This window comes from Neoarius graeffei, chromosome 20 (assembly GCF_027579695.1).
Source record: "Neoarius graeffei isolate fNeoGra1 chromosome 20, fNeoGra1.pri, whole genome shotgun sequence".
NCBI classification, from domain to species: Eukaryota; Metazoa; Chordata; class Actinopteri; order Siluriformes; family Ariidae; genus Neoarius; species Neoarius graeffei.
Genome location: NC_083588.1, coordinates 19,404,896 through 19,432,872, shown reverse-complemented (window position 1 = coordinate 19,432,872; position 27,977 = coordinate 19,404,896). Strand labels below are relative to the sequence as shown.

The window sequence follows — 27,977 nt, the reverse complement described above, 5'->3', positions numbered from 1 at the left end:
AGTTCACTGATGACACAGCCATCTTGGGGTGTATCAGGGACGACAGAGAGGAGGAGTATAGGAGCCTGGTGAGGGACTTTACCATTTGGTGCAACAGGAACCATCTGCAGCTCAACACCTCAAAGACCAAGGAGCTGGTCATTGACTTTGGGAGGTCCAGACCAAAGTCACGACCAGTTCTGATCAAGGGAGTTGAAGTGGAGGCTGTGGATTCCTACAAGTACCTCAGGCTGTGGCTGGACAGCAAGCTGGACTGGACTTGCAACACCAACCAATTGTACAGGAAGGGACAGAGCAGGCTATACTTCCTGAGGAGGCTGCGGTCCTTTAACATCTGCAGGAAACTCCTGTGGATGTTCTATCAGTCCGTGGTCGCCAGTGTCCTGTTTTACACCGTGGTGTGCTGGGGGGGCAGCACATCCAAGAAGGTCACATCCAGGCTGGACAAACTGATCAGGCAGGCCGGCTCTGTGGTTGGCATGAAGCTGGACTCTCTGGTGACGGTGGCAGAGAAAAGGACTATGGACAAACTACTGAACATCATGGACGATGCCAATCACCCTTTGCACACTGTCATCAGCAACCAGAGGAGCCTGTTCAGTGACAGAATGCTCCTTCCCAAGTGCAGGACAAACAGACTTAAAAACTCCTTTGTCCCTCACGGCATCAGACTGTACAACTCCTCTCTGGGGGGAAGGAGGAGTAACAGGAGGACAGAGGATGGGAAGGAGTAGTAGCCTAGACTGGCAAAAAAGCAATACTGGACAATGTGCAATACCTCTCCTGCTGGACTTTTTTCATATCTTTTTAATATATTTGTATGTGTAAATAATTTATTTATCTAGACGTTTTCTAAAGACTTAATTTATCTTGAAGTTGTCTCTTTTTTCTATTCTCTGTTTATCCTACCTTATAATGATACTACTGGAATTTTAATTTCCCTGAGGGAACCCTCCCAAAGGGATCAATAAAGTTCTATCTAATCTAATCTAATCTAATCTAATCTAATCTAATCTAATCTAATCTAATCTAATCTAATCTAATCAGCTGTGACAATGAGTTGTACAGTTATCATGTTTTCCCCCTTAGATGGTCTCCTCAATGTGAAGCATGTCAATTGTTCTCTTAATCTCAACTCAAATTAACCTTACTTTGCCTTTATCACAAGAAAGAAAAAGTGGAAATTTAAATGAATGAAATGAGCATTTTAATGAAGCAGAGGCAAAAAATAATGTTCATAATAGGTCCAACTTGTTACCATGTGGGCTACTAGCTCAATAAATACTCACAGCCACCCAAAACAAGAACCCTTTGATAATTGAAGTAGTGAAGAGTCAAACAAGCTTATTGAGGTATTTCACCTGATGTCACAGGGTCACGTGACGCCCCGGTGTCCGCCATTTTGAACGTCAAGCTAGCTAATGTCAACAACAGTAGCTGGTATGTTACTGTAGCAATGTTTACTTTCAGTCATTTGGATGACTGTTAAAACCTTTCAGTCTCAAGTTTTTCCTTTACTGGATTTACTAGCTTACTGAGCTAGCGCACCGGCCACCGGCCGGCAGGCAGGCTAGTGCGTGCCGGCCGCCGGCAGGCTAGCACACACTAGCTCCCAGCTTGCCCGAGCGCGCTAGCTCAGTAAACTAGTAAATCCAGTAAAGGAAAAACTTGAGACTGAAAGGTTTTAACAGTCATCCAAATGACTGAACGTAAACATTGCTACAGTAACATACCAGCTATGATGTTGTTGACATTAGCTAGTGCTAACAGTTAGTTGCTAATACACTGCTACAACTACACCGACCCTAATAATACAGTTCTTGGTCATTGCCTGATAACAGCAAATTTATAACGGGCCATGTCTCAACAGACTAAGAAGTTATTTCAATGACATTTAATAGCATTTTGTTTATCCTGAGGACCGAAAGTAAATGAAAATGTGAACAAACCTTACCTGTAATAAGATGGCGACCACCGGCTCCAGGGATGACCCACTAATGTAGGCATGTTACCCAGCCTGACACAAAATATTTGTAGGTATCCAAACTCTTATACGCTTTCAGATCAATACCTGTGTATGGCGATGGGTTTTTAACGACATAGGTATACAGATCATGTGGGCCGAAGTCAGGTAAAGACGAGGGCTTCGTGTACTTCCGTACGTCAGTGAACAATCCTGGTGGAAGCAGGTAAACGTCGTTCTCTAAGCCTGCTAACCTCAATTTTTGCAAATACCTCTCCCTCTGCTCACCCTGTAAATGCCCTACATCGCTGGATAGTGAAGGTGTTTTCTGCATCTCGCTCCTTTTTCTTTTATGTTTTTCGTTTGTCGCCTTCCTCGCATTCAAACTGATTCGAGCCGTGCCATCCAAAATGGCAGCATCACATGACTTGGTCACGTGGGTGAAATACCTCAATACTTTTTAAGGCCTATTGAGGGAACAGACCAACAGTGCTTTAAGAACATCATATTAGCTTTTAAGTATTTATATATAAATATCAGGCAGGTTAATGTGAAATGGAAATACCAAACATAAAATAACAGTATCACAAACTACTTATGCTGCTAGTTAAGCAAAATAACAACAATGTATAATAGTCAAAAATACAATAGTACTGCAAACTTTACCTGAGTATATGCATTGACAATATTTAAGAAATAAAATAAATTCATAAAATAAGTCAGCATGTAAGAGCAACTAACACAAAACTTTAACTTATTCATCAGCCTATGTGGCTCTGTTGCTGCCACACCTTGGTACATTAGTGAAGCATCATTAAAAGACTCAGTACTCCCAAAGACAGCAGCTGTCCATAGTAGTGACATCACACTTGAGAGTGCCTCCTTGGTCAGCACGCAGATATTTGCTGTTTTTGCTCTTGATGGCCATTTGTCCATGCTCGACAAACTCTAGAAAGAAGTTCTCTGGCTCTTCACCATCTGCACACACCAAGTCACTGCTAGTGACATACCAGAATTTTCCACTTCCACCTATGAAGGAACCCACACATTTTTTTTTAACAAGAACACAATATAGGAAGCTAGATACAAAACAAGAGCTATTTAGATCACTTAAAATTCATATAGTAAAATGTCTGCAAAATAGTTATTGCTATATTCAACGAGAGTATGCAGAAATCTAAATTTGATGTGCAGTCTAAAGTCCTTCCCACACCAAATGGCGCATTAGGCAGTGCCAATCTCTGTTTCTGTAGCCCTTGGCCTCTCACCTATTACATAGTTAGTCAGTACGTTTACATGCACGTCCAAATCGAGCTGCTGTTGGTAATCGAGCAAAGGGTCCCAGCAGGGGTGCAGAGAAATCCAATCCTACATGCACAAGTGAAATCGGGCTATTGTGCAAGGTGCATTGTGCACCCGAGCCACACGTGGCGCTACATGCCCCATCGTGTTGGTACACTTCCGGTTGTCGTCATGAAGAAGAGCATAGTGTTGCCAGATACTGCTGACGTTTTCCAGCCCAAAACATGTTCAAATCCGCTAAAATGCACTTAAAACCCCCAATCTGGCAACACTAGCAGTTCCCTTGTTCAAGCTGTTAGGCTTGCTCTAACAGACTATGGCTACAAACTGTCCGGCGCAGACCACTGTTTTGTAAAACAACTTCACACACATCACATTATCTCTAGCCGCTTTATCCTTCTACAGGGTCGCAGGCAAGCTGGAGCCTATCCCAGCTGACTACGGGCGAAAGGCGGGGTACACCCTGGACAAGTCGCCAGGTCATCACAGGGCTGACATATAGACACAGACAACCATTCACACTCACATTCACACCTACGGTCAATTTAGAGTCACCAGTTAACCTAACCTGCATGTCTTTGGACTGTGGGGGAAACCGGAGCACCCGGAGGAAACCCACGCGGACACGGGGAGAACATGCAAACTCCGCACAGAAAGGCCCTCGCCAGCCCCGGGGCTCGAACCCAGGACCTTCTTGCTGTGAGGCGACAGCGCTAACCACTACACCACCGTGCCGCCTAAGACAACTTATTTTGCACAATAATATTTTTCTAAAGTCCATTTTTTGCTTACAAAAAAATATTTTTTTTTGCTTACAATTTAACTTATGTCTTAATAAACACACAAAAAGTTCAATTGTTTTGTTTTTATTGACATTCTTCAGATGTTGGACATATATATATATACACACACACACACACACACACACACACACACAAATACAATGACTTGTTTATGTACACAATTCACAGCTATGCAACAGCTGTACAGATGTATTTGGTGATACAGTAAGTGAGCTAAATTTTAACAGTGCAAACAATGCCACAAAAAGAAAAGATTCATGCCGTTGTCATGATTCGTTGTCATGCCGACCGAGGCTGTTGTGTTTCCCGCTTGTGGTCTCGTCACTCGTCACTTCCGGAAGTAGCTCGACAACTAGCTCGATAGGGTATACATGCGCAAAACAGCTCGGCAGAAATCGCATAAACTAGGTCGTGTAGCTCGATTCCGAGAAATCAAGTTCGGTTCAATTTCAGCCGAATTAAGGTGTATACATGGCATTTTGAACTTCGATTTCAGTCGAGCAATGGCAGAAATTCGATTATCTCTATGTGCATGTAAACGTAGTGATTGTTACAGTGGGGAGGCTGGTCCTCTGGTAACCACAAGAGTTTGATTCCCCACTCACATCTGTATTACAGCATACCTTGCCAGATGGCAGTAGGTACCATTATTATGATGGTCTTTGGTATGACCCAACCACAAGTAGAACTCACAATCTCCCAATCGAGAGGCGGACACACTAACCACTAGACCAACTAGCAGTTTTATTTGGGTTTTCTGAAATCAACACAGGGTCAAAATTATACATAACCCAAAGAAAATTCAAACTTGTACACCAAATTCTAGTATTGTTGGGTTTTTTTTTTTAATTAAAGATGTATGCTGTACAATCATTCTGCCACAGAAAAAGAACAGTTCAAAGAAATTACTGAAAACCCAAATATTTCCATGACATTCATATCAAGATTCAAGATTCCTTTACTGTCACTGCACCATACAGTATAGTGAAATTGAAGCACGCAATCCAGTCAGTGTATTCAAACAAACACTTAGTATTAAGGGGGGAAAAAGTCAGATCTGTACAAGATAAACATTCAAGTAAAAAGATAAACAAATCTATACAAGATAAGTCAATAAAAAGATAAACATTGTCTTTTCAAGAACTGCTTTAAAAAAAGTAGTTCTATGTATCTAGGGTGTGACCTATGATACAGTGGGTTATTGCACAGTAATAAGTGAATGTATTGCACAGTTAGGCGTGATAATTGCACATTTGCCCATATTTAGAGTGCAGTTAAGCAGGAACAATATAAATAAATAAATATAGGTGGTCGAGAGAATAAGGTGCATGTGGTTGTAAAAACATATACTATTCAGGTAAGAGGTAGGCATGTAGAGGTGTAGACAGTTTGTGTTACCATTAAGTCCTGTTTCTGTTTGTACCACTGGCATCTGTGTAGGTCACTGGCTTTGTTCAGTTCACGTGCGACACTCAGGTAAAAGCTGTTATTTAGTCTATTTGTCCATGATGCATTGGATCTGAACCGTCTACCAGAGGGCAGTGGTTCAAGAAGCTGGTGTCCAGGGTGGGAAGGGTCTTTTAAGATGTTGGTGGCTCTGCTAAGGCAACGGGTGGTGTAGAGTTGCTCTAGAGAGGGCAGTGGGCAGTCAATGATCTTATGTGCAGAGTCAATGACTCTTTGAAGGGCTTTCTTGTCTGCCACAGAGCTGCTGGTGTACCACGTAGTGATGTAGTATGTCAGCACACTCTCGATCGAGCAACGGTGGAAGGTCACTAGCAGCTGCTCATGGAGGTTGTTCTTCTTGAGGATCCTCAGGAAGTACAGTTGCTGCTGTGCCTTTTTCACTGCTGCTATAGAGTTTGTGGTCCAGGTGAGGTCCTCTGCAATGTGTGTGCCCAGGAACTTGAAAGTGGGCACTCTTTCCACTCTGACCCTGCTGATTAGCAATGGAGTGTAGTCCTTGTTGTGTTTTTGGAAGTCTATTATGAGTTCTTTTGTTTTTGATGGGTTCAGGGCTAGGTTGTTTTCTTCACACCACCTTATCAGTTTTTGGACATCATCCCTGTAGGCTGTCTTGTTATCTCTTGAGATGAGTCCAACCACAGTTGTGTCATCTGCAAACTTGATGATGGTGTTGGTAGGGTTGGGCGGGAGTGCAGTTGTGGGTGTAAAGGGCATAGAGGAGGGGGCACACAGCCCTTTGGGGCTCCAGTACTGAGTATGAGGGTGGATGAGGTGTAGGGGCCTAGTCTTACCATCTGGGAGCAGTTGGTGAGAAAGTCCTTGATCCAGTGGCAGATGGTTTGAGAGAGTCCTAGGTCAGACATTTTGGGAATCAGTCTGTCTGGGATGACTGCATTGAATGCAGAGCTGTAATCTACGAAGAACATCCTCACGCAGCCTTCCTGGGGTTGACAGCCCTGAGCACACACCTCACTTCATGTTCCTGTACACTGAGTATGTGGCTGTTGTAGGTGGGAGTTGTTGTAATGTCTGCTGCCTCTGCCATTCTTACTTCAAAGTGGGCAAAGAAGCAGCTAAGCTCTTCTGCAAATGCAGCATTCACCTCAACAGTCCTGTGATTGCTGTTTTTGTAATTGGTGATGTGCTGGATCCCCTGCCATAGTCTCCATGGGTCATAATAGGCAAAATGGTCCTCAATCTTTTTCGCATACTCAGCTTTTGCACCTTTGATGGCTCTCTTGAGGTTGGCTCTGGCTGTGCTGTATTGAGGTATTTCACCTGACGTCACAGGGTCACGTGACGCCCCGGTGTCCACCATTTTGGACGGCAAGCTAGCTAATGTCAACAACAGTAGCTAGTATGTTACTGTAGCAATATTTACGTTCAGTCATTTGGATGACTGTTAAAACCTTTCAGTCTCAAGTTTTTCCTTTACTGGATTTACTAGTTTACTGAGCGAGCGTGCGATGGCTCCCGGCTCGGCCGGAGAGCGCGCGATGGCTCCCGGCTCGGCCGGAGAGCGCGCGATGGCTCCCCGCTCGGCCGGAGAGCGCGCGATGGCTCCCCGCTCGGCCGAAGAGGGCGCGATGGCTCCCGGCTCGGCCGGAGAGCGCGCGATGGCTCCCCGCTCGGCCGGAGAGGGCGCGATGGCTCCCCGCTCGGCCGGAGAGGGCGCGATGGCTCCCGGCTCGGCCGGAGAGGGCGCGATGGCTCCCGGCTCGGCCGGAGAGGGCGCGATGGCTCCCGGCTCGGCCGGAGAGGGCGCGATGGCTCCCGGCTCGGCCGGAGAGCGCGCGATGGCTCCCGGCTCGGCCGGAGAGGGCGCGATGGCTCTCGGCTCGGCCGGAGAGGGCGCGATGGCTCCCCGCTCGGCCGCCGAGCGTGCGATGGCTCCCGGCTCGGCCGCCGAGCGCGCGATGGCTCCCGGCTCGGCCGCCGAGCGCGCTAGCTCAGTAAACTAGTAAATCCAGTAAAGGAAAAACTTGAGACCGAAAGGTTTTAACAGTCATCCAAATGACTGAACGTAAACATTGCTACAGTAACATACTAGCTACGATGTTGTTGACATTAGCTAGTGCTAACAGCTAGTTGCTAATACACTGCTACAACTACACCGACCCTAATAATACAGTTCTTGGTCATTGCCTGGTAACAGCAAATTTATAACGGGCCATGTCTCAACAGACTAAGAAGTTATTTCAATGACATTTAATAACATTTTGTTTATCCTGAGGACCGAAAGTAAATGAAAATGTGAACAAACCTTAGCTGTAATCAGATGGCGACCACCGGCTCCAGGGATGACCCACTGATGTAGGCATGTTACCCAGCCTGACACAAAATATTTGTAGGCATCCAAACTCTTATACGCTTTCAGATCAATACCTGTGTATGGCGATGGGTTTTTAACGACATAGGTATACAGATCATGTGGGCCGAAGTCAGGTAAAGACGAGGGCTTCGTGTACTTCCGTACGTCAGTGAACAATCCTGGTGGAAGCAGGTAAACGTCGTTCTCTAAGCCTGCTAACCTCAATTTTTGCAAATACCTCTCCCTCTGCTCGCCCTGTAAATGCCCTACGTCGCTGGATAGTGAAGGTGTTTTCTGCATCTCGCTCCTTTTTCTTTTATGTTTTTCGTTTGTCGCCTTCCTCGCATTCAAACTGATTCGAGCCGTGCCGTCCAAAATGGCAGCATCACATGACTTGGTCACGTGAGTGAAATACCTCAATAGACCCCTTTCACTGACATCACCCGAAACCAGAAGTAAACAGACCCTGCGCCATTTTGGAAGACCAACAAACTCGTGATTAGGGGGAATTAACGGCAGCGGTATGTGAACCCACGAGAATAAAGTGGAGTGGCAAACGACTTAAACAAACAAATCTGAGCTGTTTTATTTATGATTTATTGGCCCAACAGTAGACTTGAAAGAAACCTGTGTGAGACTTGGCAAAAAACTGTGGATATAATGGATAAGTCTGTGCATGATCTGCGGACACTTTGAGGTAAGCAAACGCAAGAAATTCAGATTTAAAACATGCTAAATTGGCCCCAAGTTGATAACTGTATGAGGAGCAAGCCTCCCAGACTTCTACAATTTAATAATAATAATAATTTAGGATGGTTTGGGGCTTGCTCGCTGCTGCCAGGTTGGTTGTTGAGTAGCCTGACTGTTTTTTTTTTTCTTGCGTGTGGTATCATTGTTGACGCGAGGTTGTTTTTTGAACATGCCAATGTGGACACGATTTCCCCTGATGAGTTATGACTTCAGACGCGATGCGTGTGTGGAGGTGTGGAGTCCGCGTGATATGCGCGTAAGATAGGCTTCTCATGTGTTTGGAGATCCGCGCTCTGAGACAAGTGCAAGCACACACACCCCCAAGGGAAAAAAAGGGACCCCCCCAAAAATATCGGCATAGTTCGAACACTGAGTGTAGGCACTGGGTGTAAACAACAAATAGTTTACAATGTCTGGGTAGCAAACAGATGGCAGAATTGGTGTCAGGTCCTCCTTATGTTTCCATTCTCCCTTGCCCCGAGTCTTATCATATGGGTCAAACCCATCAATCACAGCCAGTTTCTCTACATACCATGCCCTTTCTGCAACTGGTAATGTACTCACATAACCAGAATTATCAGCCATCGTGTCACTTTACTCTCACTCGTACTTTGTTTTATATTGTGAGTGCATGTACTTGGTCTTCCAATATGGCGCCTAACAAAATCTCGCGGCGTGGTGACGTCATGTGAAAGGGGTCTATAGGGCTTTGTCCTCAGATTTAAATACAGCATTTAAGGAGAGTTCTGACCTCCTTCATCATCCAGGGTTTCTGGTTAGAGTGTATCCGGATACGTTGTCAACAGTAACACTATCAACACAGTTGTTGAAGTAACAGAGCACTGCTGATGTATACTCGTCTAGGTCATGATCCTCAAAAATGTCCCAGTTCGTTCATGTCATTCATGACATTCATGTCACTGTATGTAAACTTCTGACATCAACTGTATGTCTTTATTAACTTAGCACATCAAGCCACTGGAATTTTTTGCCCATTTTGCAAGGCAAAACTGCTCCAACTCCTTCAAGTTAAATGGGTTTCATTGGTGTACAGCAATCTTCAAGTTATACCACAGATTCTCAATTGGATTGAGGTCTGGGCTTTGAGGCCATTCCAAGACATTTAAAGGTTTCCCTTTAAACCACTCCAGTGTAGCTTTAGCAGTATGTTTAGGGTCATTGTCCTGTTGGAATGTGAACCTTTGACCAAGCCTCAAACCTCTGGCTGACAAACAGGTTTTCCTCCAGAATTGCCCTGTGTTTAGTGCCATCCATCTTTCCTTCAATCCTGACCAGCTTTCCTATCCCTGTAGATGAAAAATATCCCCACAGCATGATGCTGCCACCATCATGCTACACTGTAGGAATGGTGCTCTCAGGGTGTTGGGTTTGCGCCACACATGGCATTTCCCATGATGGCCAAAAAGATACAGTTTAGTCTCATTTGACCAGAGAATCTTCTTCCATGTGTTTGGGGAGTCTGCCACATGCTGTTAGGCAAGCTCCAAATGTGTTTTCTTAAACAATGTCTTTTTTTCTGGCCATTCTTCCATAAAGCCCCACTCTGTGGAGTGCATGGCCTAAAGTGGTCCTATGGACAGATACTCCCATCTCCGCTGTGGATCTTTGCAGCTCCTTCAATGTTATCTTTGGTGTCTTTGTTGCATTTCTGATTAATGCCCTCCTTGTCTGGTCTGTGAGTTTTGGTGGATGGCCTTCTCTTGTCAGGTTTGTAGTGGTGCCATATTCTTTCCATTTTGCTATAATGGATTTAATAGTGCTGAGTGGGATATTCAAAGTTTGGGATATTTTTATAACTCAACCCTGATCTATACTTCTCCACAACTTTGTCTCTGACCTGTTTGGAGTGCTCCTTGGTTTTCATGTTGCTTGCTTAGTAGTGTTGCAGAGTCAGGGTCTTTCCAGAACAGGTTGATTGAGACATCACGTCATGTGACAGAACATGTCAAACTTTGATTGCACACAGGTGGATCTTGATCAACTATTTATGTGACTTATGAAGTGAATTGGTTGGACCAGCTCCTATTTCAGGGTTTCATACGAAAGGGGGTGAATACCTATGCACCCTCCAGATTTCTGTTTTTTTCATCTTAATTATTGTTTGTGTTACAATAAAACAACAATTTTCACCTTTAAAGTCGTAGGCATGTTGTGTAAATCAAATGATGCTAACCCTCCAAAAATCCATTTTAATTCCAGATTGTAATGTGACAAAACAATAGACAATAGTTTGGCCATAGACAATAGTTTGTCTATGGACAAACTACTGAACATCATGGACGATGCCAGTCACCCTCTGCACACTGTCATCAGCAACCAGAGGAGCCTGTTCAGTGACAGAATGCTCCTTCCCAAGTGCAGGACGAACAGACTCAAAAACTCCTTTGTCCCTCATGCCATCAGACTGTACAACTCCTCTCTGGGGGGGAGGAGGGGTAACAGGAGGACAGAGGATGGGAAGGAGCAGTAGCCTAGCCTAACAATAAGCAATACTGGAAAATGTGCAATATAATGTGCAATATAAAGTGCAATTTCTCTCCTGCTGCCCCCCTTCTTTCCCCCCTCCTCTCTCTTCCCCATATCTTACTCTTTTTATATTTGTATATGAGTGATTCCACGCTTATGGGTACTGAAATGGGGACATGAACTTATTTTTAAAAATTCACCTAAAACCATTTCTTTTTTTACCATCAGGTCACAAAACATGTAATCTTTAATGAATAATATGTTAAAAGATAACTTTAATTTTCTGAGATGTAATAAAAACATATTTATATGCCAAAGTCAAGCCTATGAGTTCCAAAATGATGTCTGTTACATTACTTCTGTTACGATTGTCCATCTCGCGTCTGTTACAAATTAATTACAATCTAGCTATATACCATGTTAATCTTATTGAATGTATGTTTATTCTACTACACATGTTTAGTAATTATATTTGCTAAAACATCACCTTCCTATGTTTCAAAAAGTAATTCTACATTGTTAAAATTGAGAATATATATGTCCACAACACTTCTGTTACGTTCTGACTTTGGCATATAAATATGTTTTTATTACATCTCAGAAAATTAAAGTTATCTTTTAACATATCATTCATTAAAGATTACATGTTTTGTGACCTGATGGTAAAAAAAGAAACGGTTTTAGGTGAATTTTTAAAAATAAGTTCATGTCCCCATTTCAGTACCCATAAGCGTGGAATCACTCATATGTAAATATTTAATTTATTTTAATTTATCTAGAAGTTTTTCTCTTTCTTTTTTCTGTTTATCTGTAATGATGCTGCTGGAATCTTAATTTCCCTGAGGGAACCCTCCCAAAGGGATCAATAAAGTTTTATCTAATCTAATCTAATCTAATCTAATCTAATCTAATCTAATCTAATCTAATCTAATCTAATCTAATCTAGGACAAACACCAAGGGGGATAAATACTTTTGCAAGACACTGTATAGACTTACATTTTATGTGATATGCACCATCATTGTAGAGCAATGAGAAGATGTCATTAATAGAGCGGTTGACGTTCAGTGTATTGGAGCTCTTGTGGTGGCAAACAAAGCCATTCACCCCTCGCAAGATTAGGATTGGACGGTTGATCAGCTTCAACAAGAACTGCTCATCACTGCCTAAAGGCACACAAGAAGAGAGAAAGCTTATCTCTTGTTCCTTTTTAAAGGTGTGATAGCAGCAATGGCACTTGAATGAGTTAATAAGGCCAGGTAGCTGACCTACTGTATTATCTTATTACCTACACACACTCACCCACTGTATCACTGACTGCAGCAAGCTGTCCATTTTTCCTGTTGCAGACATATTTTCCATTATTTGCTTTTAGAGCCACTCTTCCCCCAAGCCATTCAATGTCGAACATTGTGTTGGGCTCACTATTGGTGCATGAATACACAATATATCAGTTCTAGGGATATGCATTATATGAAATGTATAGATTCGAATAAATTCATTCAAATAAATTTATTCAAGTAAAATCAAATAGGAGTCTAATATATTGCCACAATATGGCTGCATGAATAATCCAAGTTATAATCACAATCACTGCAAATTTGGTTTAGTTTCATTATAAATCCTTCACCCTCAAGTGCTTATAAAATAGCACTTGATCTAGAATGTCTACCTATTATTATTTTAATTTGATATTTTTATTTGTTTAAAGAATAAACTAATGCAAGTAAGTACAGTAAGTGTGGCTCATCATTTTTTCTCTAAAGAATTCAGTCCTCTAGCAATGTCTCCTGTGCATGTAATGACAATGTCCCTTTGGTTCTCTTTGTTTACTCTAAACAAAAAATTGGATATTTGAATAAAAAGAGCAAGCCAAATTTCAGAAATGATAAAAATGCAAACAGACATTGTCTTACATTTCTGTGGCTGTAGTATGGATGCCTGCATGAACGACAAGTGTCCAGTAATTCCCTGAATTAGTTCTGAACGTGCATTTCTTAGTTTTCTGATCAATTTCCATCTGAAATGTCTCCTGATCTGATTCCTCATCTTGATTGGCTGAGATGCTGACACCTGGAAAAAGGATGTAATTGTGAGGGTGTTCAGTGTTTTAAATGACTAAAAAAAGCTTGATTTCTGCCATGGGGTCACCTAAACATTTTTGTAAGCCCAGGAAGCAAAGAGGCAATTTGAGCATTTGAAAGCACTCTATATTGTAGTGTTTCTTTTTAGGTTTTCTGGGAATTTAATGGTGTGAATAAGCAATTGATTTTTCTTAATCAGCCTAGGGCAGAGGAAATCACAAATGCACATAACAGACAGACAGGTTATCATGATTTCATTGTAGATTTGTGCCCACTGCTGGCTTTTATACATTATTAGCAACCATAGCAACAGGAGAATATTCCTTTACTCTAAGAGAATGTGATAAGTAATTGTCCTGTGTCTTTTACCATGGTGTATATTAGTAGGTGAAATGTTAACCTAACTACTTCATCACTTACTAAATAAATCTAAAATGATAAATTATGTATTTTGATAAACTACAGTGTGGGAAATAAGGTTGGATTGGCGGACATTGACCCGTAATTTTCGCATTTGTCCGTCTGTGTTTCAAAAGCATCAAACCGGATGGCCCATGAAAAATTGTAAAGATATGGGTCTAAATTACTTCTAATTTTCTTCCAAATGTTACACTGGGTGAATACATTATGTTGTAACATAGCCTGTGATTGGCTGATCAGGGATGCTCTCGATGAATGACAAGTTGTCTCTCATCAATGAGTAGGACTGCATTCTGGCATGACACCACGCAATGCTGTTATCAGGTGGATTAGGTATACCACTAGCTTTAAAAGAAAATAGACTACTACAGGTTTTGGACCCTGACAAAGTGTTTTTCCATTGTATTTTAACCATCTGGGGTCAAGAGCTTTGCCAGCGAAGCTCGGCAGGTTTAGAATGAATAGGTCATGTATTTAGATAAATATCTTCACGAGTTTTTATCATACAAGCATGATAAACATATTGACAGAAACTTTACACTTTACACTGTCCTATGTGCCCATTCCAAGTAATATTATATTTTTTTAAATTACCTAAATTAGATGAAACATAAAACTTGTCATGGGCGACATTGTGGTGTAGTGGTTAGCCTCACAGCAAGAAGGTTCTGGGTTCGAGCCCAGTGGCTGACAGGGGCCTTTCTGTGTGGAGTTTGCATGTTCTCCTCGTGTCTGCATGGGTTTCCTCCAGGTGCTCCAGTTTCCCCCACAGTTCAAAGACATGCGCTTAGGTTAATATGGGATGGCCTTGGGCTGAGTTGCCCTTGAGCGAGGCACCTAACTCCCATCTGCTTCCCGGGCACTGTTAGCATGGCTGCCCAGTGCTCTGGGTATGTGTTTGTGCTCATTGCTCGCATGTGTGTGTTCACTGCTTCAGATGGGTTAAATGCAGAGAGGAATTTCACAAGCGTGTAATGAATAAAGTTCTTCTTCTTCTGCGTGGGTTTCCTCCGGGTGCTCCGGTTTCTCCCACAGTCCAAAGACATGCAGGTTAGGCTAATTGGTGGTTCTAAATTGATGGTCAGTGTGAATGTGAGTGTGAACAGTTGTCTGTCTCTATGTGTCAGCCCTGCAATGACCTGGCAACTTGTCCAGGGTGTACCCCACCTCTCGCCCATAGTCAGCTGGGATCGGCTCCAGCTTGCCCACGACCCTGCACAGGATCAATGGTTACAGATAATGGCTGGATGGAAAACTTGTCATCTTACTCAGTCACACCTGGGTTGGAGCACTGAGCACCCACTTATGCATTCATAAAAGACTATTCACACGGTAACAGCATGATAATCTCTTTCAGTTTCGATTAGTTTCGCTTTCATGGTGTTTTCTTCTATTTTCTAGTCCAGCTGATTTTAGTCTGAATGCCAAATGATATTACCATGTCTAGTTTTGAGTCATTTAAAAAGTTTTGTTACAAAGTTGTTGACAGTGAGTGTTATTATACAGTGGTGCTTGAAAGTTTGTAAACCCTTTAGAATTTTCTATATTTCTGCATAAACATGACCTAAAACATCATCAGATTTTCACACAAGTCCTAAAAGTAGATAAAGAAAACTCAGTTAAACAAATGAGACAAAAATATTATACTTGGTCATTTATTTATTGAGGAAAATGATCCAATGTTACATATCTGTGAGTGGCAAAAGTATGTGAACCTTTGCTTTCAGTATCTGGTGTGACCCCCTTGTGCAGCAATAACTGCAACTAAATGTTTCCGGTAACTGTTGATCAGTCCTGCACACCGGCTTGGAGGAATTTTACCCCATTCCTCCATACAGAACAGCTTCAACTCTGAGGTGTTGGTGGGTTTCCTCACATGAGCTGCTCGCTTCAGGTCCTTCCACAACATTTCGATTGGATTAAGGCCAGGACTTTGACTTGGCCATTCCAAAACATTAACTTTATTCTTCTTTAACCATTCTTTGGTAGAACGACTTGTGTGCTGAAGGTTGTTGTCTTGCTGCATGACCCACCTTCTCTTGAGATTCAGTTCATGGACAGATGTCCTGACATTTTCCTTTAGAATTTGCTGGTATACAGTGGTGCTTGAAAGTTTGTGAACCCTTTAAGATTTTCTATATTTCTGCATAAATATGACCTAAAACATCATCAGATTTTCACACAAGTCATGAAAGTAGATAAAGAGAACCCAATTAAACAAATGAGACAAAAATATTATACTTGGTCATTTATTTATTGAGGAAAATGATCCAATATTACATATCTGTCAGTGGCAAAAGTATGTGAACCTTTGCTTTCAGTATCTGGTGTGACCCCCTTGTGCAGCAATAACTGCAACTAAATGCTTCCAGTAACTATTGATCAGTCCTGCACACCGGCTTGGAGGAATTTTAGTCCATTCCTCCATACAGAACAGCTTCAACTCTGGGATGTTGGTGGGTTTCCTCACATGAACTGCTCGCTTCAGGTCCTTCTGCAACATTTCGATTGGCTCAAGGTCAGGACTTTGACTTGGCCATTCTAAAACATTAACTTTATTCTTCTTTAACCATTCTTTGGTAGAACGACTTGTGTGTGCTTAGGGTCGTTATCTTGCTGCATGACCCACCTTCTCTTGAGATTCAGTTCATGGACAGATGTCCTGACATTTTCCTTTAGAATTCGCTGGTATAATTCAGAATTCATTGTTCCATCAATGATGGCAAGCCGTCCTGGCCCAGATGCAGCAAAACAGGCCCAAACCATGATACTACCACCACTATGTTTCACAGATGGGATAAGGGTCTTATGCTGGAATGCAGTGTTTTCCTTTCTCCAAACACAACGCTTCTCGTTTAACCCAAAAAGTTCTATTTTGGTCTCATCCGTCCACAAAATATTTTTCCAATAGCCTTCTGGCTTGTCCACGTGATCTTTAGCAAACTGCAGATGAGCAGCAATGTTCTTTTTGGAGAGCATTGGCTTTCTCCTTGCAACCCTGCCATGCACACCATTGTTGTTCAGTGTTCTCCTGATAGTGGACTCATGAACATTAACATTAGCCAATGTGAGAGAGACCTTCAGTTGCTTAGAAGTTACCCTGGGGTCCTTTGTGACCTCGCTGACTATTACACGCCTTGCTCTTGGAGTGATCTTTGTTGGTCAACCACTCCTGGAGAGGGTAACAATGGTCTTGAATTTCCTCCATTTGTACACAATCTGTCTGACTGTGGATTGGTGGAGTCCAAACTCTTTAGAGATGGTTTTGTAACCTTTTCCAGCCTGATGAGCATCAACAACGCTTTTTCTGAGGTCCTCAGAAATCTCCTTCGTTCGTGCCATGATACACTTCCACAAACATGTGTTGTGAAGATCAGACTTTGATAGATCCCTGTTCTTTAAATAAAACAGGGTGCCCACTCACATGTGATTGTCATCCCATTGATTGAAAACACCTGACTCGAATTTCACCTTCAAATTAACTGCTAATCCTAGAGGTTCATATACTTTTGCCACTCACAGATATGTAATATTGGATCATTTTCCTCAACAAATAAATGACCAAGTCTAATATTTTTGTCTCATTTGTTTAACTGGGTTCTCTTTATCTACTTTTAGTACTTGTGTGAAAATCTGATGATGTTTTAAGTCATATTTATGCAGAAATATAGAAAACTCTAAAGGGTTCACAAACTTTCAAGCACCACTGTAATTCAGAATTCATTGTTCCATCAATGATGGCAAGCCGTCCTGGCCCAGATGCAGCAAAACAGGCCCAAACCATGATACTGCCACCACCATGTTTCACAGATGGGATAAGGTTCTTATGCTGGAATGCACTGTTTTCCTTTCTCCAAACATAACGCTTCTTGTTTCAACCAATAAGTTCTATTTTGGTCTCATCCATCCACAAAACAATTTTCCATTAGCCTTCTGGCTTGTCCATGTAATCTTTAGCAAACTGCGGACGAGCAGCAATGTTCTTTTTGGAGAACAGTGGCTTTCTCCTTGCAACCCTGCCATGCACACCATTGTTGTTCAGTCTTCTCCTGATGGTGGACTCATGAACATTAACATTAGCCAATGTGAGACAGGCCTTCAGTTGCTTAGAAGTTACCCTGGGGTCCTTTGTGACCTCGCTGACTATTACACGCCTTGCTCTTGGAGTGATCTTTGTTGGTCAACCACTCCTGGGGAGGGTAACAATGGTCTTGAATTTCCTCCATTTGTACACAATCTGTCTGACTGTGGATTGGTGGAGTCCAAACTCTTTAGAGATGGTTTTGTAACCTTTTCCAGCCTGGTGAGCATCAACAATGCTTTTTCTGAGGTCCTCAGAAATCTCCTTTGTTTGTGCCATGATACACTTCCACAAACGTGTTGTGAAGATCAGACTTTGATAGATCCCTGTTCTTTAAATAAAACAGGGTGCTCACTCACACCTGATTGTCATCCCATTGATTGAAAGCACCTGACTTGAATTTCACCTTCAAATTAACTGCTAATCCTAGAGGTTCATATACTTTTGCCACTCACAGATATGTAATATTGGATCATTTTCCTCAATAAATAAATGACCAAGTATAATATTTTTTGTCTCATTTGTTTAACCAGGTTCTCTTTATCTACTTTTAGGACTTGTGTGAAAATCTGATGATGTTTTAGGTCATATTTATGCAGAAATATAGAAAATTCTAAAGGGTTCACAAACTTTCAAGCACCACTGTAGTACCTATATGAGTCCCAGTAAGTTGTAACCAACTGGCACATCCTTGCCCCCATACTTTTTTCTCGACATGGAACTGACCTGTGTGTGCTACTGTTTTCGTGGGTAAAACTTTAAGTTTGTTTTATTTGAATCTTCTGACATTTAATTTGTAGTGTAATTAGTAACTAATGTCTCGTGTAATTTGGCCTTTGAAGATCACAAAAATGTGCCTGGAAATAGCTGAGAAGCCATCTCTAAGCACCTAAAGCCCTTCAGCTTCCCCTGGCTGCATTGTTACGGGCTTTTGGCCCGTCATTCAGACAGGCTGAAATTTGGTCATACAGACAACGTTTCAGACTTGTCTGTCCTGTGACAGTCTGCTTAAAATTCCTTATTTCCCACACTGAAACTATATACCAAATGCTGACACCACAATGTTACACAAGGAGTTAATTACAGTGAAAGGATGTAGATACCTCACAAAACCCTTAACAAACATAAATTGCTTGTTACCGTTGTTGTCTACAGGGTTGTGCATTTAAATTCATTTAAGTAAAAAACAAACAAACAAAACAGCATCTATTATGGCATGTCCAACAATTACCTACTACCTCTTACTGTAAGCCTGTTACGAGAATAATCCTGCACCTACACCCTCCTCCCAACCTGGTCACTTGTTTGCTGCAGTAGAACTATTCATGGTGCAATGCAAATGTGCAGTGAAGGGCCAACTTAAGGCCAAGTTTACATTAGACCGTATCTGTCTCGTTTTCTTCGCGGATGCACTGTCCGTTTACATTAAACCGCCTGGAAACGCCGGGAAACGGGAATCCGCCAGGGTCCACGTATTCAATCCAGATCGTGTCTGGTCCGGTGCTGTGTAAACATTGAGAATACGCGGATACGCTGTGCTGAGCTCTAGCTGGCGTCGTCATTGGACAACGTCACTGTGACATCCACCTTCCTGATTCGCTGGCGTTGGTCATGTGACGCGACTGCTGAAAAACGGCGCGGACTTCCGCCTTGTATCACCTTTCATTAAAGAGTATAAAAGTATGAAAATACTGCAAATACTGATGCAAATACTGCCCATTGTGTAGTTATGATTGTCTTTAGGCTTGCTATCCTTCCACTTGCAAGTGGTAAGTGATATGCACTGGGATCACACACACAGCGGCTCAGTCCCGAATTGTGGCTCGTGCACTTCACTCGCGCGCTCTGTGAGCTGCGCAGGGCCGGAGTGCGCACCCTCCAGAGGGCACTCACTGTTCAGGGCGGAGTGATTTGGAGTGCAGGATGCCTGCGGAGCCGAGCATATCCGTGTATTGGTGTTGCTGTGTGCATGCAAATCGTGTATTGGTGTTGCTGTGTGCACACTAATCATTTTAAAAACGTTAATCTGATGATCCGCTGATACAGTCTAATGTAAACATGGGCTAAGCAGCTTCCAACCAACATAAAATCAAGGGGCGCTAAAGTAAAGAAATGTAAACCAATGTAAAAAAGAATTCTCACTCCCCATTTCTTTACATTAAAAAATATTTCTTTACTTAAGCTCTTGCAATGCTAAACAATTTAAAACTGCTCTCTCAATACAACACACTCTACATTACTTCTTATTCCACTGGTTGAGTTCAGCCAGATTCTGAAGATACTACCAGTAGTTTAACCTAAGATGTGCTTATGTGCTCCATTGGCAGGACATTTGTGTAATTTAATTTCTAAACACTGTCCAGTTAAATACTAATGAATAAAATTGGATTTATAGGATATGAATGCAATTTTATTGATATTGCTTTTTTGCTAGTGTTATGGAGCCATATTAACATGATTAAAAGCAATCAATCTGCCTTTTCTTCTGTATTCCCTCTAAAAGCTTATGAGAAAAGTATGCCTGAATTAACTTTTGCATTTTAGATCTGTTTCTTCTGTTTGTCATCCCCCAATCAAACAAACCTTGTATGTAGCTCACTAGTTGGATTTGGTATAACAAAAACTTAGGCTTGTTATCAAGACTGAACTCATATGCAACTAAAATCTGCAGTGTATGTACAATGAGGATAGCAGAGCTTCCTGCAAAGGCCTAAGACTAGAAATCTCATCACTTCATTTGCTGTATGTTGCAGTTTCAGTACTACAGTTGCAGTATTCTGTCCAATAAAATGTTTCTCAAGGCATATTTTGATCATCGAGTAATTCCATAGGTTAAGCATGACCTTGATGACATGTTGAAAATGAATATCTGGTCTGAAGCATCTTAATTTCTCCTCTCTGTTTACCCATGAAACCTCACACAGTTCTTTGCTTTCCATTCTCGGTCACTGTTATCGTACAAAATGCCATTCAGAAGCTTATTTGCCCTATAGGGTTACAGTTATAGCCCATTATCCCATTGCTGTTATTAAAGTAATATGAGTGTTGCTGGCCTATAATTTGTATGAGTGCAGAATAAAACTGCAGACCTGGTGAACCAGGTCTACAGATATACAGTATGTGCCTAAAAAAGCAACTACATTGTTACAAATGTCTACCTGTGCTTTTAGCAAGCAAGGTGCATTGTTTGGTGGGTTATGGTTTACAAAGTTTAAAGAACCCCCCACGTCATATCTGAAAATAACAATAAAACAACATCATTTAAAATGGCATGCTACCTAGCTAAGCTAAGCAAAGATCTGCCTTGTCACTAGCTATTATGATAAAATATTTAATGGTACATTTGGACTTCCCAAATGTGTCACTCTCTGGCCTAGTGTTTTCTAAATCAGTTGACAAATACTTTGTTTGCAGAATGAAAAACATCACAGTGCACCATAACATTGCTTGACATAAATTTCTTGCATGAATGCATGAATGATGTTAAAAAGAATCAGCTAAAAATAATAAGCACATCATTTTTCATTACTGAATACATTATATTACATTGTCTTACTAGCTATTTATTCATGGTCCATCAATATACAATATGCATCTGCTCTAATTGAAAAAGCATAGTGGTTACCTTGACGGCAAGATAGGTATCTTTTGTTGGCTGCTTGGAAAACCATTTGTGGATGACACTCCTCCAGATCAAAAAGCTCATCTTTACCTGGCTTTGTACATTTCCCAGACTTCAAGGTGCCTGCAGGACCCGATGGAGTTAGGTACTTTCCGTTGTTATCTTTGAAAGCCACCTTATCAGACCTGAGATCCAATGTGAAAGCTGTTTCAGGACCATAATCATTTACCAGCTTTCCATTGCTACTGAGAAAGCGGTTGTCACAGGTTTTCATACTGTACTTTCCATCCTTGAAGACCAGGGTAATCAGAGCATCCACACCCCATGGGATATCACTGTCAAAAGAAATTTCACTCTTTGAATCAGACAAGTGTGCATAGCGTTTGCGGGCTACACTCAAAAGCGTAACCTGTGGGTGGAGGGCCAAGTGGACGGCCCACAATTCAGGTTCTCCTATGGTCTGGTTAAAGCAGGTCAGGAAATCTTCAGTGCCTCCAAAGTATCTCTGATAAGGCTCGGATTGCAAGGCCCAGCGGCCATCAGACTGAGCTACAATCAGAAAGCGACAGTCTGAGTTTGGAACTTCAGTTTCACAATTCACTTTGCCATCTTTACCTGTAGACAGATAACGACCAAGGTGACTGCGAATGAACACCACCTGGCCATCCTGGTCATCCTGCTCTAGACTCCAGAGTTGTTTTTTCTTCATACTTGTACCAGATGCATTTACCTTGAAGCCAAAAGTCTCAGCTGTGAGGTAGCGGTTGTCGTAGTTGATGAGCCCAAATTGGAGCTTTAAAGATTTGCTTATTCCGTTGGTAGCCATTTCGACTAGATAACTACAGTTTGATAATAGCGTAAAATAAATTGGGTGCTTTTTATTAAGGCTACAACTGGTAAATTGGTAAAAGTCCTTCTGAAATTCCTTTAATCCTCTGGTTCCAGATTTACACTCACCCTTCAGTCCTTCTTGTTCCTTATTGCCATTCAGTACAACAAAGGATGTTGTACTTTTGTTGTTGTTGCTGTTGGATTTATTTTAGTTTTGGTGGCTCCACATTTCACTAACTAATGTCTCTCTATCGTCACTGTAGTTGTACAGGTGCCTGGTTTTTTCCTTATTCAGTCTGGATTAGTCTCAGCGGGACAACACATCTCACACCTGTGACATCATACAATACGTCTCTGACTCCACCTCTCTGGCTGTCTTCTACTTTTTTCCTTGTTTTGTACAAACTCCTACAACATAAAACTATGCTAGTTCTTATCTCACTTTTCATATTTCTGACAGTCTGTGTCCGCTTACCAGTATTAGATTTATAGTAAGTGGATACGATAGTGGTTCAGGATCTCTTGCTTAATTTCTTAGGAATTTTTTTTCCTTTGACCATTTCATATTTTGTCTACTTGCTCTCTGGTTTATTTATTTTTTAATTGGGCAAATATGTATTATGCAGAACATGTATTTCTGAGAGCACATGAATTTGAGTTTGAAGTGTTTCTTTACAAATAAAGGAAGACTCGTGCCTTTCACCCTTATGTTTGTTTCTAGGTAAATTTTTGCAATTTACATCTAGTTTGATTGTATTCTCTTTTCTCAAGATCTACATTTTCTTCCATATATGTCAGTAGCCTGCCTGACAAATATGGAACAAAACAGTGTTTCCCTCCTAATTTACCCTACTAGTCAAGTAGTTAAGACACAAATAACAATAATAAGGACTACTTCACCCCAGGACTGTGCTTGTCTAACTGCATTACTGACAGAGAATCATCAAGTCAGCAGGACCACATTAAGAAGCACTGAAAACACTTTGCTCCTTTGGTTGTTGTTTTTTTGTTTGTTTTTTTTGGGGTTGCTTCTTTGTTTGTTGCCGTGCAATGACCTGGCGACTTGTTCAGGGTGTACCCCGCCTTTCGCTCATAGTCAGCTGGGATAGGCTCCAGCTTGCCAGCGACCCTGTACAGGATAAGCGATTACAGATAATGGATGGATGTGTTTGTTTGTTTGTTTTGGCCAACATCTGATACATAAGTACTTCAATCTAAATGTGGTTTCTCCCCAATCTCTTATACTGACACTTAAGGGGTCATCACAGACTTTATGTTCCAGTGAGGCAAGCACTCTGCCTGGAGAACACAGAAAACCCAGAATAAGCTTTTAACTTAAACTTTTATTTGCTTGACTTGTGCTTATAGTCATGTTGAACAGATGGCAAAATGAACAAAACACTCTGTTTCTGCTGCTCTGCACCATTAACACACACTTTGCTCACTGTGGGTAAAAACAGAGAAACATCTCATCTCATTATCTCTAGCCGCTTTATCCTTCTACAGGGTCGCAGGCAAGCTGGAGCCTATCCCAGCTGACTACGGGCGAAAGGCGGGGTACACCCTGGACAAGTTGCAAGGTCATCACAGGGCTGACACATACACACAGACAACCATTCACACTCACATTCACACCTACGGTCAATTTAGAGTCACCAGTTAACCTAACCTGCATGTCTTTGGACTGTGGGGGAAACCGGAGCACCCGGAGGAAACCCACGCGGACACGGGGAGAACATGGATAGATAGATAGAGATATGGCCCTTTTCCACTACCCTTTTTCAGCTCACTTCAGCTCGCTTCAGCCCGACACGGCTCGCGTTTCGACTACCAAAAACCAGCACGACTCAGCTCGTTTCAGCCCTGATTAGCCCCTAAAACTCGCACCGTTTTGGAGTGGGGCTGAAGCGAGCCAAACCGTGCCGACTGAGGTTGGGGGCGTGAGCAGACACTCCCCTGTGTACTGATTGGTGAGGAGGAGTGTCCTCACATGCCCACACACGCCCCGCGAGCGCGCTGGGATCTGTAAACACCGCAAACCCGGAAGAATAATAATTACGAATTACGAGAATTTCTGAAGCCTTATGCGCCTCGCCTCATCTATACGCTCTTGCCAGTATCTGTTGGCGTTGTCGGTGACAACAAGCCACAGCACCAAGACCAGCAACACTAACGACTCCATGTCCTCCATGTTTATTGTTTACTATTCGGGTCGTGAGACTACCGCTTAAAAGATCACTGAATCAGTGACATACAGAGCATCGTGGACGAGTTCGCGGAGCGCAAGGCTCGCCGTATGCCCTTCAAATAATGCGCGCAGTAGGCTATTGATGTTTTATTATGAGCCATGTACAGTATGTCGCCGAATGTTTTTTTTTGTTTCTGAGTTACATGTTCGTTTGAAGGACTTAATGTACAAACTAACATAGTTGCACCCCGTAGTGTTGAAATTGGTAAACACAGTGCATTCAGTGAGGTTTGCACCGCCCTCCTTTTATTTCTGACTCTTCCTGTCAGCGTTGCAACCTCTGAGCGCTCATTCGTATGCCCTTCAAATAATGTGCGCAGTATAGGCTATTGATGTTTTATTATGAGCCATGTACAGTATCCTAATGTTTTTTGTTTCTGAGTTACATGTTCGTTTGAAGGACTTGATGTACTAAATAACATAGTTGCACCCGGTAGTGTTGAAATTGGTAAACACCGCAGTTGCGGACATTTTGTAGCCTAAAATGATGTTATGATAAGCTTTAATAAAGGGCCCGGTCATTTGCCCCGCCCCCGGCCCGGCTCTGACTTGTTCCGCCACTGTCACTGATGTCACTGTTTGCGCTGCTTAACGGCATCACATGACGTCCACCCACTTTCGCTAACTCCACCCAATGTGTCCACCCACTTCCAGCCAGCACGGTTCAGCGCGGTTGTAGTCGAAATGCAACTCCAACAGCCCCGCTCAGCTCGACTCAGCTCGACTCGGCACGGCACGGCTCAGCCGCGTTTGTAGTGGAAAAGCGGCATAAGTGATTCTTACGGCCACTGGTGGTTAGAAGAGGTGAAACCACACATGAAATCCCTTTTCATAAAGTGTAATGATAAAAAGATGCAAGTAAATTCCCAAGGCCTGTTCCATTCTACTTCTGTGTTCTACCTAATTTGGCAATTACTTTAGATAAAGTCATTTGCCCAATTAATTAACACAGTTAATTATTTATTAAGTCAATGTTTTAATAATGTTTACACAAACAAAAACTTTATTGAAGCTGTGTATATGTGGAATTGTGTTAACCCCCCTGCCTCTCCATTGCTCATCAGTTGTCAGCTCGGTACTAAAGTGAAAGAAAGTGTAAGGCTTCAAACAGCCTCACATGAACAATGCAAAAGACGCCATGTTAACATCAACCTAACAGTAACCAGCACTGCAAGCCAAATCCATCTCTAATCCTTCTTCAGCACTAATGGACATGATATAAGGTCAATAAATCCTTTTAAGAGCTTAAGTTAACATTATCTGACTTTCAAAGGACTGGTGATGAGCAGATTTAGGCTATTCTGCTCACTATGGATGTTGAGTGTGTCCCACTGTTGGAATTCAAAAAGAGAGGAAAATTTACATACTTATTTACAAAGCAACTACTGTGTTTGCATCTTCAAAGGACACGAGGGTTAAAAAACACAAAAACTTTCATAAGTCTATTGCAATTTTAGATTTCAAAATGTTCTAATGAAGCTTACATGTATTTAAGATTGTGTTCACTGGTAGTTCTTGTTAATTTTCATCAGTTCACTGCAAATATTGGTTATGCTAGCTAATATAATAGCACCCATTAATTATTGTTATTTTCAGTTAATACCAATTAGTACTGGGCTGGCTTTTCACCATATTGTAATATTTGAATATAAAAGATGAGCAATGCATAACATTAGTATATAAATTCTCTACGAATATACAGTGCTTTGCAAAAGTATTCATACCCCTTGAACTTTTTCACATTTTTCCACCTTACAACTATGAACTTAAAAGTTTTTTTATTGAGATTTTATGTGATAGACCAACACAGAGTAGCACATAATTGTGAAGTGAAACGAAAATGATAAATGGTCTTCAAAATTTTAAACAAATAAAAATCTGAAAAATGTGATGTGCATTAGTATTCAGCCCCCCTGTGTCAATACTTTGTAGAGCCACCTTTTGCTGCAATTACAGCTGCAAGTCTTTTGTGGTATGTCTCTACCAGCTTTGCACATCTAGACACTGAAATCTTTGCCCATTCTTCTTTGCAAAATAGCTCAAGCTCAGCCAGATTGGATGGAGAGCGTCTGTGAACAGCAATTTTCAAGTCTTGCCACAAATGCTCAATGGGATTTAGGTCTGGACTTTGACTGGGCCATTCTAAAACATGAATATTCTTTGATTTAAATCACTCCATTGTAGCTCTGGCTGTATGTTTAGGGTCATTGTCTTGCGGGAAGGTGAATCTCCTTCCCAGTCTCAAGTCTTTTGCAGCCTCCAACAGGTTTTCTTCCAGGATTGCCCTGTATTTAGCTCCATCCATCTTCCCATCAACTCTGACCAGCTTCCCTGTCCCTTCTGAAGAAAAGCATCCCCATAGCATGATGCTGCCACCACCATGTTTCACAGTGGGGTTGGTGTGTGCAGGGTGATGAGCAGTGTTAGTTTTCTGCCACACATAGCGCTTTGCATTTAGGCCAAAAAGTTCAACTTTGGTCTCATCTGACCAAAGCACCTTCTTCCACATGTTTGCTGTGTCCCCTACATGGCTTCTTATGCCTGTCTTTCAACAATGGCTTTCTTCTTGCCACTCTTCCAAAAAGGCCAGATTTGTGGAGTGTACGACTTATAGTTGTCCTGTGCACAGATTCTTCCACCTGAGCTGTGGATTTCTGCAGCTCCTCCAGAGTGATCATGGGCCTCTTGGCTGCTTCTCTGACCAGTGCTCTCCTTGCTCGCTCTGTCAGTTTAGGTGGACGGCCATGTCTTGGTAGATTTACAGTTGTGCCATACTTTTTCCATTTTTGAATGATGGATTGAACAGTGCTTCTTGAGATGTTCAAAGCTTGGGATATTTTTTTATAACCTAACCCTGCTTTAAACTTCTCCAGAACTTTATCCCTGACCTGTCTGGTGAGTTCTTTGGTCTTCATGATGCTGTTTGTTCTTCAGTGTTCTCTAACAAACCACTGAGGCCTTCACAGAACAAGTGTATTCATGCTGAGAGTAAATTACACACAGTAGGACTCTATTAACTAATTAGATGACTTCTGAAGGCAATTGATTGCACTGGATTGTATTTAGAGGTATCAGAGGACAGGGGGCTGAATACTAATGCACATCACATTTTTCAGATTTTTATTTGTTTAAAATTTTGAAGACCATTTATCATTTTCATTTCACTTCACAATTATGTGCTACTCTGTGTTGGTCTATCACATAAAATCTCAATAAAAAACTTTTAAGTTCGTGGTTGTAAGGTGGAAAAATGTGAAAAAGTTCAAGGGGTATGAATACTTTTGCAAGGCACTGTAATTTAAATTAGGTAGTAACAAATAATCTAACAATATAGACTTGAAGATAACTTGTAAAGGGTATCTGTCACACTTGCGCACCTTGCCGTGCGCATCAGACTGACTCTCGGGTGCTCTCCAGACAGCGCATGCCAAGCAGACTCTTGTGCGCGCGTCGTCATAAATGATGCACACCTGCACAGGATTAAGGCACAATTAGAGCGCCTATATAAAGACTATGAAAACACACTCACATTGCGAAGTATTGAGTTATTTAGTGACACTTTACCAAGCCGTATTCTCGCATTGATCTTCTGGTATCCTGATTCCTGTT

General features: G+C 41.9%; 1 protein-coding gene across 1 annotated transcript; it reads right to left on the bottom strand.

Moving 5' to 3' along the window:
• Positions 1-2,786: 2,786 nt before the first annotated feature.
• fscn2a (fascin actin-bundling protein 2a, retinal) lies at positions 2,787-22,115 on the bottom strand. The gene is made up of 5 exons (XM_060902537.1): positions 21,293-22,115; positions 12,999-13,155; positions 12,381-12,506; positions 12,081-12,244; positions 2,787-2,992 (listed from the first exon to the last, which is right to left on the bottom strand). The coding sequence occupies exons 1-5, from the start codon at positions 22,113-22,115 to the stop codon at positions 2,787-2,789; spliced, it is 1,476 nt and encodes a 491-aa protein (XP_060758520.1).
• Between the last annotated feature and the right edge of the window lie 5,862 nt (positions 22,116-27,977).